The sequence below is a fragment of the Monodelphis domestica genome, chromosome 1, assembly GCF_027887165.1.
Source record: "Monodelphis domestica isolate mMonDom1 chromosome 1, mMonDom1.pri, whole genome shotgun sequence".
Taxonomy (NCBI): domain Eukaryota; kingdom Metazoa; phylum Chordata; class Mammalia; order Didelphimorphia; family Didelphidae; genus Monodelphis; species Monodelphis domestica.
Genome location: NC_077227.1, coordinates 636227039 through 636243393, shown reverse-complemented (window position 1 = coordinate 636243393; position 16355 = coordinate 636227039). Strand labels below are relative to the sequence as shown.

The window sequence follows — 16355 nt, the reverse complement described above, 5'->3', positions numbered from 1 at the left end:
AAAATTTCCTACTAAATTTGGAAGCATGAGTTAATTATTTTTTAAGAATTCTTATGTCTCTGTAATCTAAAATGAAGAATAATCTGTGATGTTAATGTTGCTGAATTCCTTAAAAAAGGTATAAGCAAGAAATTACCATATTCTAATTTAGCTTTATTGGAGCAGCTTCATGCCTATCTAGACATTTAACTGAAATACTACTGTTTGATAATCATGATGATAATGTAGGCAAAAGAAAAAGTGATATAAAAAAACTATGAAAATTAATTGGAATTTTTGTGGGGAGGATATTTCCTCTCTAGGAAAAGCCTGACCAAAGTTTTCTTGCTTGGGTATTTCATGAGGAAACAATGTAAACACAGAATAGAGCCAGGTGAACCAGGTTCAAGATTCAGGATGGCCACTATCAAACTCTGTGATCTTGGGCAAATCACTTACACTCATTAGCTTTGGCTACTTCATCTCTAAAATGAACCTTTGGACTAGATGATGGATGATCTCAAAAGTTCCTTCCCATTCTGAAGTTCAATGAATCCATTAAATATATATATATATATATATATATATATATATAATTTTTGTGACCTCTGATTTCCCTGGCACAGGGGAACTTCCTGTGAAGAAACATCCTTCACACCAAGCAACACAAGCAACTTGAAGTCTTAGAGAGCATCTGGGGTCAAAAGGTCAAAAGGAATCGAGTGATTTAGGCTTAAACCGATAACATATGTTAGATTCAGGGAAATAATGGTTCCAGAGCCAACTGCTAAATTTTGATGGAGTAATTTACACCTTGAAGATCAGTAAATGCTGATGAGCAGGGCTTGATTTATTGTTGATTGTCTGGATTTAAGAAAGTAATGGGGAAAATGTTAAAAATGTACATTAAACTCAAAAGTATGTCCTGCCTATACACAGTTTACCCTTTGGAGAGCTAATTATTAAACACTTTTCAACACACCCCTGCACGATTCCATAAAATGAAGCAAGTCTTTTAGGACAAAATATGCAGGAATGGTAACAGAAATTCTTAGAGATATCTTGTAATGGTGAAGATAAAATCTGAGCTTGTGACATTTAGTTTTCCAGACACTTGAAATTCAACTATTAGCATAAAAGAAATTCAACACACTATCCCACAACTTTGCAGTTCTGTGCAATTGGCCAGTTGTTTGCAAAATATATACTACTTTATATTGTCTGGTTTTTATGTCTGAACCATATTCCTTTACAAATGATGCCAACTCAAGTTAGGAATGCTTTATTTTATTTGGCTGAATCTAGAAGGGTAATGTTACCCTAAAAAAAACTAAATAATCATCATATATTCCTACTATAACTTGATATGATTATAATCAGTTATGATATCCTACATCACTATGATTATTTCTCCATATATCTATATTTTAAAGCTTTAGAGTACTAAAGACATTATTCTGTTGTTCATAGAAAAGGCAAAAATATAAAAGGAACAGAAAAATTAATATCATGATGTATGTTTCTCTTTTTGGGATATTTTAAGTTATTGTTTTCTTCAGCATAATGTGATTACCAAATGGTATGGGAATTATCCATTCCAATACAGTATTCTTGTTTTTAGAGATCTATCTTATTTGCAAACATTCCAGTCCTGCCTGGACGACAAGCTGTCTGCCAAGGGACCACTCACTGGAAGCTCAACCGTGAAATGGAACCAGTTCAGAGACGCAGTGAAGGAAACATCAAAGGCAGTCCTAGACCCAAAACAACACAACCACCAGGACTGGTTTGATGAGAACAACACTGCTATTGAAGACCTATTGAGCAAGAAAAACAAAGCCTTTATGGAGTGGCAAAATAACCCAAACTCTGCTCCTAAAAAGGACAGATTCAAGTCTCTCCAAGCCACGGCGCAATGTGAGATCAGGAAGATGCAAGACCAATGGTGGGAAAAAAAGGCAGAAGAAATCCAGCGGTTTGCTGATATGAAAAACTACAAACAATTTTTCAGTGCCCTCAAGACTGTCTATGGGCCATTAAAACCCACCACCACTCCCTTGCTATCCTCTGACGGTGACACTCTCATAAAAGATAAAAAAGGCATCAGCAACAGGTGGAAAGAAGACTTCAGTCAGCTTCTCAACCGACCCTCTTCAGTCGACTAAAGTGCCCTTGACCAGATCCCCCAAAACCGCACCATTGAACAACTTGACGTCCCTCCTTCAATAGAGGAAGTCCAAAAAGCCATTAAATAAATGAGTGCAGGCAAGGCACCCAGTAAAGACGGGATCCCAACCAAGGTGTACAAGGCCTTAAATGGAAAGGCGCTCCAGGCATTCCACATAGTGCTGACCAGCATATGGGAAGAGGAAGACATGCCCCCAGAACTCAGAGATGCCTCCATCATAGCCCTATACAAGAACAAAGGCACACAAGCAGCCTGTGACAACTACAGAGGCATCTCACTACTCTCCACTGCTGGACAGATCCTCGACTGTGTTATACTCAACAGACTCCTGTCATCTGTTTCAGAGCAGAACCTGCCTGAATCACAATGTGGCTTCCGACCAGATCGCAGCACCATAGGCATGGTCTTCACGGTGAGGCAAATGCAGGAAAAATGCCTTGAGGAGAACCTGAGTCTCTACATTGTCTTCATAGACCTGACAAAGGCATTTGACACAGTGAACAGGGACGCATTGTGGGTGATCCTCAGCAAGCTCGGTTGCCCAGCAAAATTCGTCAAACTGATCCAGCTCTTTCATGTCGACATGACAGGGGAAGTCCTATCTGGTGGAGAGACTTCCGATCGCTTCAACATCTCCAATGGTGTGAAACAAGGCTGTGTCCTCGCTTCAGTACTATTCAACCTATTTTTCACCCAAGTATTACAACATGCTGTGATGGATCTAGACCTAGGCGTCTACATCAAATACCGACTAGATGGCTCACTATTTGACCTTTGCCGCCTGACTGCAAAAACAAAGACAACAGAGAGACTCATCGTGGAAGCTCTCTTCGCAGATGACTGTGCTCTCATGGCCCACCAAGAAAATCATCTCCAAACCATTGTGGACAGGTTCTCTCCACCGCAACAAAACTGTTTGGCCTATCAGCCTCAGCAAAACAGAGGTGCTGTTCCAACCTGCACCAGGGAGGCCAACTAACCAGCCGTGCATTATAATCAACAGCATGCAGCTTTCTAATGTCAACACTTTCAAGTACCTGGGCAGCACCATCACCAACGACGGGTCCCTAGACCACGAGATTAATGCCAGGATCCAAAAGGCCAGCCAGGCACTTGGGCGGCTGTGCTCCAAAGTCCTCCAACACAGTGGTGTAAGCACTGTGACGAAGCTCAAAGTGTATAACGCAGTGGTCCTCAGCTCGCTCCTGTATGGTTGCGAGACATGGACCCTGTACCGGAAGCACATGAAACAGCTGGAGCAATTCCACCAACGCTCCGGTCAATCATGAGGATCCGATGGCAGGACAGAATCACCAATCAGGAAGTCCTCGCCAGAGCCAACTCCACCAGCATCAAGGTAATGGTCCTCAAAACCCAGATACGATGGTCTGGACACGTCATCCGCATGGACCCACAGCGAATACCAAGACAGGTATTCTATGGTGAACTGTCAGCTGGACTCAGGAAACAAGGCCAACCAAAGAAAAGATTCAAAGATCAGCTAAAGTCCAACTTGAAGTGGGCTGGCATTACACCAAAACAACTAGAACTCGCTGCCTCTGACAGAAGCAGCTGGCGAACCCACATTCACCATGCCGCCACCACCTTTGAAGATGAGTGACATCGACGTCTTGCTGCTGCGCGTGAACGCCAACACCAGGCCACAACCGCACCTCCCATAACAACTGGCGTCCCATACCCCGTGTGCCACACACTCTGCGCCTCAGCCTTTGGACTCCAAATCCACATGAGGGTACACCGTAGATGAAACTGCACAAAGACAATAGTCATTCTTGATCACCGAGAGACTACCACTACTACAGTATTCTTGAATATAGTCATGAAGAGAACAGTTCTATCTACTCTGCAATTTACTCTATATAATTTTGTATATTCTTCTATATATATTGGAGATTATACTATAATGCAACTGCCTTTGTCAAGCTAAATACTCAAAAGCTATAAGGTATTGGGTATAGCTCACTCTATAAATAAACCAATCAATAACCACTTATTCTGCAACTGCTATGTCCTAAGTTCTGTGCTAAGCCTTGGAGAGAGAAAAAGAAGAGGAAAAAAATGGCCCTGCCCTCAAGGAGCTCACACCCTAGTGGGGGAGCCCACATATCCATAAATTGGTACATACAATGTAAGTATAAAAGAGATCATAGGGGCATGGCCTCCTAATAGTGGATCAGAGGTCTTACAGGAGATAGCAACTCTAGAGTGTAAGAGTTTTCAGATACATGTTATATATTAATTATAAGTCTGATAAGGGAAAGGTAGAGAATAAAATAAAAGATAAGAAAGAACAGTACTCTAGGCGAACTACCATGCTTTGAGGGAGAATGGACAATCTGAAAATAGAAACTGGACTTTTGTACTCTCATGCAAGATGTGAATATACAAATTCAATTACTTTCACCTTTGTAAAAGTAATAGAAGATAGATATAACAGAAACCGTAAGGATTTTTTTAAACCCTTACCTTCTGTCTTGGAATCAATATTGGGTATTGGTTCTAAGGCAGAAGAGTGGTAAGGGCTAGGCAATGGGGGTTAAGTGGCTTGCTCAGGGTCACACAACTGGGAAGTGTCTGAGATCAGATTTGATGCCATCTCTAGGCCTGATTCTCAATCCACTGAACAACCCAGCTGCCCCAGAAACCTTAAGGATTTTAAGGAAGAAATGACCTATACCTGTCCACAATGGTAATAGGGAACCAATAAAAGTTTTAAAGGAGAGGAATGGAATCAGAGAAGTGCATAAGGAAGATTACTTGGGTAGCAGTGTGAAGGCTGGATTAGAAAAGGTATATATTGGAGGCTGAAGAAAAAACAACCCAGGAGACTGTTGATATAATCAAAAGCAAGCAGAGATCAGTGGCTGAAGCAAGGTGGATGCAATAAGAATGAAAAGGAAGGGACAGATGGGAGAGACATCATGGCAACTGATGAAATGTGTATAGTGAAAGAGAGGGTCATAAATGACTTTAACCTTATGAGCCTGGGATATGATGGTTTCATCAAAAGGAAAGAGAAACTGGGGGGGGGGGGGTAGGGAGTAGATCTTGGGCAGAAGTTGACTTTAGTCATAGATATACTGAAACAGTCACCAATAATCCCAAGGTTCCATCAAGAAAAACTTGGGGAGCATTTCTGCAGTACAGGTAGTACAGTAGTGAAGAGACAGTCAGGCTCACTTCTTGAGTTCCAATCTACCCTGAGACACTAGCTGAGTGAGTCATTTAACCCTGTTTGCCTCAGTTTCCTCACCTGTAAATTGATCTAAAGAAGGAAATGGCAAACCATTCTAGGATCTTTACAAAGAAAATTCCAAATGGGGTCATAAAGAAACAAATGAATAACAACAAATTGTACTAGCCAGAGAGGACCCACAGCGGTTTAGACAGATGGTCCCTGCCCCCCAGAGGCATCTAATCTGGTTGGGGAAGGGGCAATAGAATAGTTGGGTAAAAGGGGCACACCTGGGCTAAGAACCCAAAGACCTACGTTCTCTCTCCAGTCCATGGGCCAATTACTTAGTCCCTGTGCTTTCAGTTTCCCTATTTTTCAAATGTCAAATCCTCACTTACCTCATGGAATTGCTGTAAGGATTAATGTAATGAATGCAATGTAAAGATGAAGGTAATGCTACTGATAGTATAAAGCAGAATACAAATGTAAGGTGGTATTTTGGTTTTGTTCTACATCAGGTCTATGATTTTACTAGTACAGGAAGCTCCTGATATGGAATGTCCTTTATGAGTTGTCTGGTCCATTGAAAGGTTATGTGATTGCTCAGGGCCACTCAGCACGTATTCAGCGGCAGGACTCGAATCCTGGTCTTCCGGAGTCAGAGGCCAACTCTCTACCCACTATATCACATTTTCTCTCAAAGTAATATCATTAAAAAAAACAAAAAAAAAACAACCCAACAGAAAACAAAAGGATTACATAAGGAATTCAACTGATTTAATTTTGAGAAGCATTCATTAAGTATCTACTATGTACAAAAGACTGAGGGCTACTCAAAAAAAAAAAAAGACAGAATTCTTACTCTGAAAGAGCTTACAGTTGAAGGGTGGGAATTACAATATGATCCTTCTATCCCTTATAATTTGTAGAGTCAAGGCCAGCTCAATCACAGCCTATGTAGTTAACTAAATGTGAAGAATGCAAGGACGAAGACCAACAGGCCTGGGTTTCTGGCCAATTTAAGTCCCTGCTAATATAGCAGGAATCCCACTATTGTAAATAGTGACTGCTCAAGGAGAGAACCCAAAGATAAGTTAAGGGAGATCTTATAAGAAGTGCAAACAAAGAACAATGTTGTGTTCTGCGGGACATATGCAGAGTCAGGATTTATTCTTAATGCAATACTTTTTATTAACCTGACTAGTGTAGTAACACCTCTGAGAAGAAGAGACTTTAGCAAGCCTCAGGGCTCCCAGCTGTTAAAGTCTTTCATATCCCACATCTATGAGGAAGCTCACATATCATCCGCCTTTTTCTGCATGTTGACTGCAGCCGTGAAATTAAAAGACGCTTGCTCCATGGAGGGAAAGCTATGGAAAATGTGAAGAGCATACTAAAAAAGCAGAGATATCACCTGGCTGACAAAGGTCTGTATAGTCATAGCTATGGCTTTTCCAGTAGTAATTTATAGCTGTGAGAGATGGACTACAAAGAAAATCAAGTAGCACAGGATTGCTTTTGAATTGTGGTGCTAGGGAAGACTTTTGAGGGTTCCTTGGACAGCAAGGAGATCAGCTCAGTCAATACTTAAAGAAACTAATTCAGACTATTCATCGAAAGGTCAAATACTGAAGCTGATGCTTAAATATTTTGGCTACCCAATGGGAAGCCAGGACCCATTGGAAAAGCCCCCAACGCTGGAAAAGCTTGAAGGCAAAAGGAGAAAGGGACAAAAAAGGATGAGATGGGCAGATAGTATCACAGAAGCAACAAATATGAGTTTGACCAGACTAGGGAAATTATGGAGGATAGAAGGGCCTGGTGCATTATGATCCAGGGTGTCACGAAGAGTTGGATGTGACTGAACAACAACGTGCAGAAATATACTTCTTATATAAAAAGATATATTCTTCAAGGGAAGATGATCATGGGATCATAGATTCTGGACTGGAAGAGACCTCAAAAGACCATATAATCCAAACCCTCATTTTACAGATAAAGAAACAACCCTTTGTACTTTTTCCTTCAAGCCCTACCTTCTGACCTTCTGCCTTATTTTGTGGGGCAGGTCAGTGGCAGGAGGCTAAGCTATGAGTAGAGTTTGGGATTTCCTCCTCATCCTCCCCAATAACTTCAGGACTAATAAAGTATAATAAAGAAAATTCACCTGACAATCTGCATACAGACCACACCCTGGCAAGGGAGAATCCCCTACTCTCCCAGGATACTTAAAGGGAGCCCCTGATGTGGAAACACCTATGGAGATATATATAGTTGAAATTTTATTTGAAGTTTGTTCTTCAAACTACAGATAGGAAAAAGAAAACAAAGAGGCAAGTTAAAGTTCCATTCTTTTTTTTTAAAAAAACCCTTACCTTCCATCTTGGAGTCAATACTGTGTATTGGCTCCAAGGCAGAAGAGAGGTAAGGGCTAGGCAATGGGGGTCAAGTGACTTGCCCAGGGTCACACAGCTGGGAAGTGTCTGAGGTCAGATTTGAACCTAGGACCTCCTGTCTCTAGGCCTGGCTCTCAATCCACTGAGCAACCCAGCTGCCCCCTAAAGTTCCATTCTTTCTTTTCTATGACTTGATTATGCATTCTGCTAAGATTTCTTTTTCCAAGTTATTATTTTACTATTTTTCATAGAGATAAATAAAATATAACATTTAGCTCTTTCTTACCAACAGTTATGTTTCCATAAATATCCAAGGCGATGAGACCTGCAAAGAAAATGTAAAAGAAGATGGAATCACAATCCTAGCAGCATTAATTGTTTTGACAATGAAAAATTTATTTCACTACAGAAATATCTAAGATATTTATCATGCCCAATATGTTTCTGAATTTGTAGATGACCATTCACTCAAGTAATATAACTGGTTTAAAGTCTGCCATTTTCAATAGGAAAATATATCTCAATTATTTAACCTTTTACCTGAAAGTATATATTAGCTGGAAGTCTAGAATTTCATTGCTGATAGGAATATGGCTCAATTAGAGAGAATTTCATTAAAGCACCTCAGGAAATCAACTTTTGCTTTTATGATTATTTAGAAGATGAGGCACTGTCTCATCATAGATCCATAAGATTAATCTAGAATAATTTAGGTAGCTAAAAAAGTCCAAAATTTTAATGTGTTGTATGGCATAGAACAAAAACATTTTATCCAAAAAAAAAGGCGATTGAATTACACATTTAAGTAGAAAAATCCTCATGTAATTTGTATGTTTGAATTGGTTTTCTCATAAATAATTCATGGAAAATATTTACAAAATATAGATTATAAGAAGGGTGATAAATGTGTATAAAGGTATACAGTAGGACCTCATTTTATGACACCAATACATTCTAAGACCCTTCTCATAAACTAAAAATAGTTAGCCCAATTATTTAGTAAATTTTTATTTTATTTTATATTTATTTTATTTAAAATTTAATAAACATTTCTTATAAGAACATAGCTAGGCACCTTATGATTTTTGTTAGATTTATCAGAGCTACCAGTACCAATACTCTTGTATTTGGGGGCCATTATTAATGACTAAATAGCTCTGATGAAACCTCTGATGAAAGAGGAACATTGCTTTGACACTGACACGACTTGTTACAAGCCAGAAGTCCAAACAAAAAGACTGATGTAGGAGCTAATGTTTGGTGCAAAACAATGTAATAACTCACACTACTGCTTCTCAAAGGGAGAATAAGCATGAATAAGTATGTTTTATGTATTTTATGCATGTTTTATGTATTTTTTATCTTCATTTTTTTGCTTGCCAATTGTGTATACCTGAATTTACATGTGTTGAGTTTGTGGAAAACAAGGCCCTATTGAACTACATTATCACAACGATGGAGTTTGATCCAGATTTTAACTAATGCAGACAACCCAATATGTTTCTACTCAGAAAGTCTTAGAATAACATCAAATATATAAATGAGTATTAAAGAGTAAATCACCAAGTTATTATGTATGATCTATCTATGAATACCTAAATATCAACACAATTTTTCCATAGGGTCTTCATGACAAACTTTGTTTATCAACTAATCAACAAGCATTTAATTAAGTGTATACTATGTACCCATGGACTATGCAAAGAAGCTCTGAGGAATTCAAGAATTTTTTTTTTAAATGTCATCTTTGCCTTCAAGGAGCTCACATTCAAATGGGGAGACAGAATGTAAACAATTACGTAAATACAGATCTATACAGTGTAAATAGGAGGTGATCCCTGAGCAAAAGGTATTAGCAGTGGAAGGTCCTGTGAAATGCTTCTTGCAGAAGAAAGTAGGATCTGAGTCTTAAAGAAAACTTAATGAATCAAGATAGCAGAGATTAAGAGAATGAGCACTCCAGAGATGGGTGACAGCCAGTACAAAGGAACATAGTTGGGAGATGGTTTTTAGAGCTAAAAAAGAAAGAAAACTAGTATTGCTAGATTATAGAGTAGTAGAGAAGATGGGTCTAGGTCTTAAGCAAAAATCAGAAAGTGTCTCATCTTTCCCAAAGACCTTAATAAAAGATGATGGTTGACTATAGATATTAAGGAAACCAGAAAGTTGCTGCTAGACTACAAACATTAAGGGATCTGCATGGAGTTTGGTGAAGATTTGTCATACTACACTATATGAAAGCACAGACCCAAAGTTATACACAGATCATATTGATACTATTGGCTCTATTGTCTTGGTTTGTAAATTACTGCTCAGAATGAAGTTAAAAAGGGCAGGAAATGTTAACTGTTTCAGCCTTAAAGTAGCATTTGTAATTTAATATGACTTATTGGAATAAAATAAAGATAAGATTTTAAAATAAAAAATAAAAATTTAGAGTAAAAATTAAATATGATTGACCATATCACTGCTTTTTATCATGCAAGTATAAAAATATCCTCAATAAATGAATTAATTACCTAAAGTATCATGTCCATGGTAGTTTGTTTTTTTCCCCAAATATTCCTGTAGTCAGAAAATAAACAAAGGGTAGGATCAAATGAGATAATGCATGTAATCCACTTTGTAAACCTTAAAATACTATATAAATGCTAGCTTTTATTATTGTTATTTTAAATTATACAAAGAAGAAACTGAAAGAAACAAATGTCTTTCAGTTAGACCATAAGCTTCTTAAGGGGAGGGACTCTCTCTCAAAGTCCTAACAACATGCATTTTACATACTAGGCACTTAACAAGCATTTAACTGATTAATTGTATGGCAAAGGATAAAACAGTTGTAAAACCCAAATGATTTTTTCTCTGCTTAAGATAATATAACAATTGGGTGATTGCTTTTTAATAAAGATTTTTTGAATGACTGTCAAATTCCTTACCCGATAAGCCTCTGCACTTTGTTGACTTAGCATACATTCATTTTCTTCTTCCATGAAACCTTCTTCTCTAGCAAAAGCCAAGGCCCCTTCTCCAACAAGTAAACTGTGAATTGACTTATCCATGACCTTTCGAGCCACCACAATGGGAGTTCCAATCCTTTTTTAAGACAAGAAAAAGCAATGGTGCAATTTTTATTTATTTATTTTTTTAAAATTCAATATTCTTTTAATTCTTAGAATTGTTTAAAAAATTTTCTTTTTTTAGGTTCCAAATTCCCTCCCTCCCTTAGCTCTTCTTCTATCCTTGAGGAAGGCAAGCAATATGATACCCATTCTAAATGTGAAGTCATGCAAAACATTTCCATATTAGCTATGTTGGGGAAAAAAAGCAAGAATAAAGAATGTGAAAAAAATATGCTTCAATATATACTCAAGAGTTTATCAGTTCCCACTGATCCAACCATTCTGGAGGGCAATTTGGAACTATGCCCAAAGAGCAACAAAAGAATATCTACCCTTTGACCCAGCCATAGCACTGCTGGGTCTGTACCCCAAAGAGATAATGGACACAAAGACTTGTACAAAAATATTTATAGCTGCACTCTTTGTGGTGGCCCAAAACTGGAAAACGAGGGGATGCCCATCAATTGGGGAATGGCTGAACAAACTGTGGTATATGTTGGTGATGGAATACTATTGTGCTAAAAGGAATAATAAAGTGGAGAAGTTCCATGGAGACTGGAACAACCTCCAGGAAGTGATGCAGAGCGAGAGGAGCAGAACCAGGAGAACATTGTACACAGAGACTAATACACTGTGGTATAATCGAACGTAATGGACTTCTCCATTAGTGGCGGTGTAATGTCCCTGAACAACTTGCAGGGATCCAGGAGAAAAAAACACCATTCATAAGGAAAGGATAAACTATGGGAGTGGAAACACCGAGAAAAAGCAACTGCCTGAATACAGAGGTTGAGGGGACATGACAGAGGATAGACTCTAAATGAACACTCTAATGCAAATACTATCAACAAAGCAATGGGTTCAAATCAAGAAAACATCTAATGCCCAGTGGACTTACGCGTTGGCTATGGGGGGTGGGGGGGGGAGGAAAAGAAAATGATCTATGTCTTTAACGAATAATGCTTGGAAATGATCAAATAAAATATATTTAAAAAAATAAAAAAAAAAGAGTTTATCAGTTCTCTGTGGAGATAGATAGCATTTGTCATCATGAATTCACTGGATTAAATCCTATAGTTCTTACTCTCTAGATCAATGTTATCTATTTCATAGGTGCTTATTTCCAAATTATCCTTTTTTAAAAACCCTTACCTTCCATCTTAGAATCAATGCTGTGTATTGGTTCCAAAGTAGTAAGGGCTAGACAATGGGGATTAAGTGACTTGCCCAGGGTCACACAGCTAGGAAGTGTCTGAGGCCATATTTGAACCCAGGACCTCCCATCCCTAGGCCTGGCTCCCAATCCACTGAGCCACCCAGCTGCCCCCTTATTTCCACAATATCCTTAAGGAATTGTCTTGGACATTTTTCTATCATTCCCAGCAACCTGGCATTGTGTTTTGCACAGAGCAGCCAATGGACAAGAAATTATGAAATACTTACTGTAAGATTAAAATTAATATCCAATAACTCCAATAACTCCAAGTATTATATAAGATTTATTAATAATCACTTGAAGTAGAAGAAATATAAAGACAAAAGTAAAGCCTGAATAAAGAGAAGTTTTTCCCCACCACATTTTCCGGAGAAGAGAGAGAGGGGGTGGGGTTACAGAAACTTTATCTCCAAAATGTAAGGACCTAACATGAGGATGAAAGTGGGATTCTGGGAAATGGAGTCCTGGACTACAAAATTCTAATACACATTACTAAGTGGCAGCACTGTCATCCCTGCTGGAGAAAGAAACATAAAAGTGAGGAAGCCCAAGTTCTACAACAACAAATGCATTAACTACAACCATTATCAACATTAATTCTTCTTTTAGCAAAGGTGAAAAAGTAGAAGATTCAGATGACCAAATAGAACCTTGTGAAATAGGGGATGAAAGAATCAAATGAACTAAACAAAGCTAGAATGATCTCTTTGGGAGAAGCTGTAGACAGTGTGACCAGGAAGAACTGGTTTTCCTTCTTTGAGGCAAATCTAACTCCTCTGCTTATGCTTTTGATCTCTTCCTCTCCCATCTCCTAGAGGGCCTTGACCCTGGAAGCATCATTCCTCTTTCAATCCATCAATCAACTGGTACTTTAAAGCATCACGAAATGGCAGATGGGACACAATGACAACAAGAGACAGTTCAGCCCTCAAGGAGCCACCTTCTAACTTTCTAGTCTTTAAGCAAGGATCAGCATTGTCATGTGGAGGGGGCAATGTGGATCATGCTCTGTGCAGGTCCCGGGGGAGGGAGGACCACTCTGGTGACATCCGTTCTATCTTTTCTTCTTCTTTGGGGAAAGTTCCCCCAGGACAATACTACAGATGTGGAGGATTATAATCTTGGGGGGGAATGAAGGGTTCACTTAGAAAGGCTAACTCTAGCAACTCCAAGAATTTTCACCTTCTGTAGAAAAAGGAATGAGCCAAAAAGAATGATATTAGACAAATCCCCAAGTCAGGGCCATGGATTATAAAATCATTATTTCCAGGCACTTTTCTCTAAAAGAGAGATTTGAGGAAATAACAAATTTTCAAGATTATAAAAGGGATGCCAATCTGAATGGCAAGGACATCAAAACTGATAAATATGGGCATTTCATCTTTTTCTTGCTGAAATATTTTTTAAATCCCATGATAGATTTTTATGGTATTTTTTTGTAGTGTTCCCTTTGCCACCTCCTCCTTTTTTAAAACCCTTACTGTCTCTCTTGGAATTCCAAGACTTTATTATCTCTGATTTATATGGTCTCTGAAGGGGAAGAAGAAGCCATACACAGAAAGGAGGGCAAACATCCCCTTGTGGGGAATGATAATGGGTTGTGTTATAGGAAAAGTGAATTAAGGTGTGTGAGTTTGAAAATGGACAGCAAAGTGCAGAGTTCTGGAATTCTGGGGTAGGTAGCAGCTACTATTGGGGAGAGACAGTTGAGCCTTGGGGCTGTGGCTTTTTCTCTCTAGGTGGACCTGAGGAGATTAGCTTTTTCCCTGTGGCATTTGACTGCCTGATCTTCACATCTTACCTGCTGTTTGGATTATCCTGTTACCCTGTTGGCTACTTGACATTTGCTGAGTTCCTATACTGCTCTTGTGAAAACTGACAGCTGATTGTGAAACTTGACCTAGATCCTTGGATCTTGGTCCATCATTAGGCCCTGTCAGATTTACACATAGTCCCTCCCTTTCCTTAGATCATCAAAAGGGGGGTATAGTGTTAGCTTAGCTGAGTATAGTAAATTAGGTTATATAGAGAGGATAGGAGTAGAGTAGGGAAAACACTCAGAAGCAATCTGTCTGATGAGATTTGTAGATCTGGGGATGTGTAACTACTTATTATTAGAGTAAGTTATATTCAAATCCCTTCTAACCTGTCCCTATTTTATTAAACAACTGTTATTTTATAACATAGGGTTATGTGTGTCTCATCTCAGGGTCTGGCTCTGCCTTGGTCTGGGTTTGGGTGGCCTTCTGTGAACCTTAAAAATTCATAAATTAATTAAATTAAAAATTCATACTTCATAAGATTGGATTAAGACCATTTCCCATTTGGGCAGTGAACTCTACTTAGATCAGAAATGTGAGACCTCTACTCCACCCGTACTTAAGCCTGTTTTAGGGGAGAAAACTCCTTGCTGAACAATGAAAAGTACTTAAACCCATACTTAAGCCATACCTATTTTTAGAACTAATACAAAGGGGTGCTAAGTACTTATAAAGGTTAAGCAACTTGTGAATTTATAAGGAACAAAGAGCTGAGAAACTTACTCAGAGCTTTCCTGGTGTGAATTACTCAAAAGTTCACACCTTCTTAGGTGTGAACTAAGAATGGTCTGTCCTTTGGAAAATGTCTACTGTGATCGGTAGATGTAAGAATTTAGGGGAGGTGACAAAGGAGAAAATGCCCTTTAAAAGGAGCCGAAAAGCTCTCTCTAAAAACAGTCAGCTGGGAAAGGCTGCCTTGAAGGGTCTCTCTCGAGACTCTCTCGGGGACATTTCAGATAGAGGATTGACCTGGTGAAGTAAGCTGAGAGGGAGCTGGCCTGGTGTCACTAGAATCCTTGCTTGGACAGATCTTGTGGTGAGTGATTAAGGACTGACTGATCTTTTCTCTTAGGGCTTAGGCCTGGGTTGGCCAGGACTGGCCAGGGCCGGCTTATCCCTTTCTCATTATTCCCTCTTTTTCTCTCTTTCTCTCTTTCTTTAATTCCTCATTGTATTATTAATTAAATTTTCTATAAAACCCAGTTGACTTGGGTATATTTGAATAATTGGGAATATTTCCCTGGTGACCACTTATATATTGATTAAAAACAAGACACTGTAGTGAAAACAAATTTTCTGCGGTCACAATTTACTCACCCACTCTTATATCTACTACAATTTATGTCTTCCACTATTTTAATCACTACAGTTTAAGACCTCAACTATTTTAAATATTACAGTTTATGGCTCACACTCCTTTTAAATATCACACTTCCCAAAACCAAATTACTCTTCTGATACTGGCCTAAATAACATCCAATCCCATCACCAAATCCCTACCATTTATTTCAGTTGGAAAGACCTGGGTCCCCTAGCTCTAGCCCCCAGGACCTACTACAGCACTACAAAAACCAAAGTGACTTCCAAGTTTCATAACAACTAGAGCTTCCTCAAGGTGCAGCCAACCCACAAAAACTAGTACAGGCACAATGAAGAACCTTCCAAGGCAGAAAGAATGACCAAGGATAGCACATCAGATTCACATCTGGAGCATCCTTCTGATTCAAGTCCCATGCAAACATCACTGGGTTCTGATAGAAACAAAAGGCCTGCAGCTGTTCTAAGAATAGCTGGTCCAGAAACAAAATAGGCACATCTCACCCCTCCACTGAACTCAGTGGCTGTGAGTCAATTGACAAAGCCTGGAGAAACTTGTCCAATTCCAATAAAATTCAAAATAATATTAAGGAAAGAAGGGGGGGGGGCATGGGAACAAAACCATTTTAGTAAATACCTGGAAGATAATAGTGTACACTGTGTTGGGCAGGATGCTACTTTTCTTCAAGATGCTACTCTCCTCCATACTCTAGAAGACTAACCCATTTTCTCCTGCTAAATCACTACTGCCTCCCCAGAACCTCTCCCATACAAACTGCCTTCCCCCCTGGAACTTTAGTCATTTGTTCTCTATTTCTCTGTGTGATGGACTTGTGAACTGTCCTACTTCATTCAGTCAAAACAGATGACAAATAAGTCAATTCATCCATAACTATTCCTGAAAATGAAGGCCTCTATTCAAAAGAGCAATGATCCAAGAACAGAAGCTAAAACCCTGGATTTGGAAGCCCGTTAAGGTGCTGGATGCTAACTGTTCAATAGATTTACATTATGTGTTTCAGACAGAATTCCCCCTTTATAAACTGCAATGCAGCTAGAGCACCCAAAAATTTCCCATAGCTTCAGAATTCTGAAAGTAACCTCATAATACTCAACAGAAAAGT

The 16355-nt window shown here is 38.9% G+C and overlaps 1 protein-coding gene across 2 annotated transcripts in view; it reads right to left on the bottom strand.

Moving 5' to 3' along the window:
* The window catches only part of LOC103099919 (N(4)-(Beta-N-acetylglucosaminyl)-L-asparaginase-like), a 101939-nt gene that overhangs the window by 30342 nt on the left and 55242 nt on the right, over positions 1-16355 (bottom strand). Inside the window, exons 3-6 of one of the 2 annotated variants that reach the window (XM_007476740.3) lie at positions 10696-10852; positions 10279-10324; positions 8046-8084; positions 7531-7619 (exon numbers count right to left, since the gene is read on the bottom strand). In XM_007476740.3, coding sequence (XP_007476802.1) covers positions 7531-7619; positions 8046-8084; positions 10279-10324; positions 10696-10852 — 331 coding nt within the window. The remainder of the gene's footprint in view (positions 1-7530; positions 7620-8045; positions 8085-10278; positions 10325-10695; positions 10853-16355) is intronic. The other variant, XM_007476741.3, reaches the window with a different exon arrangement.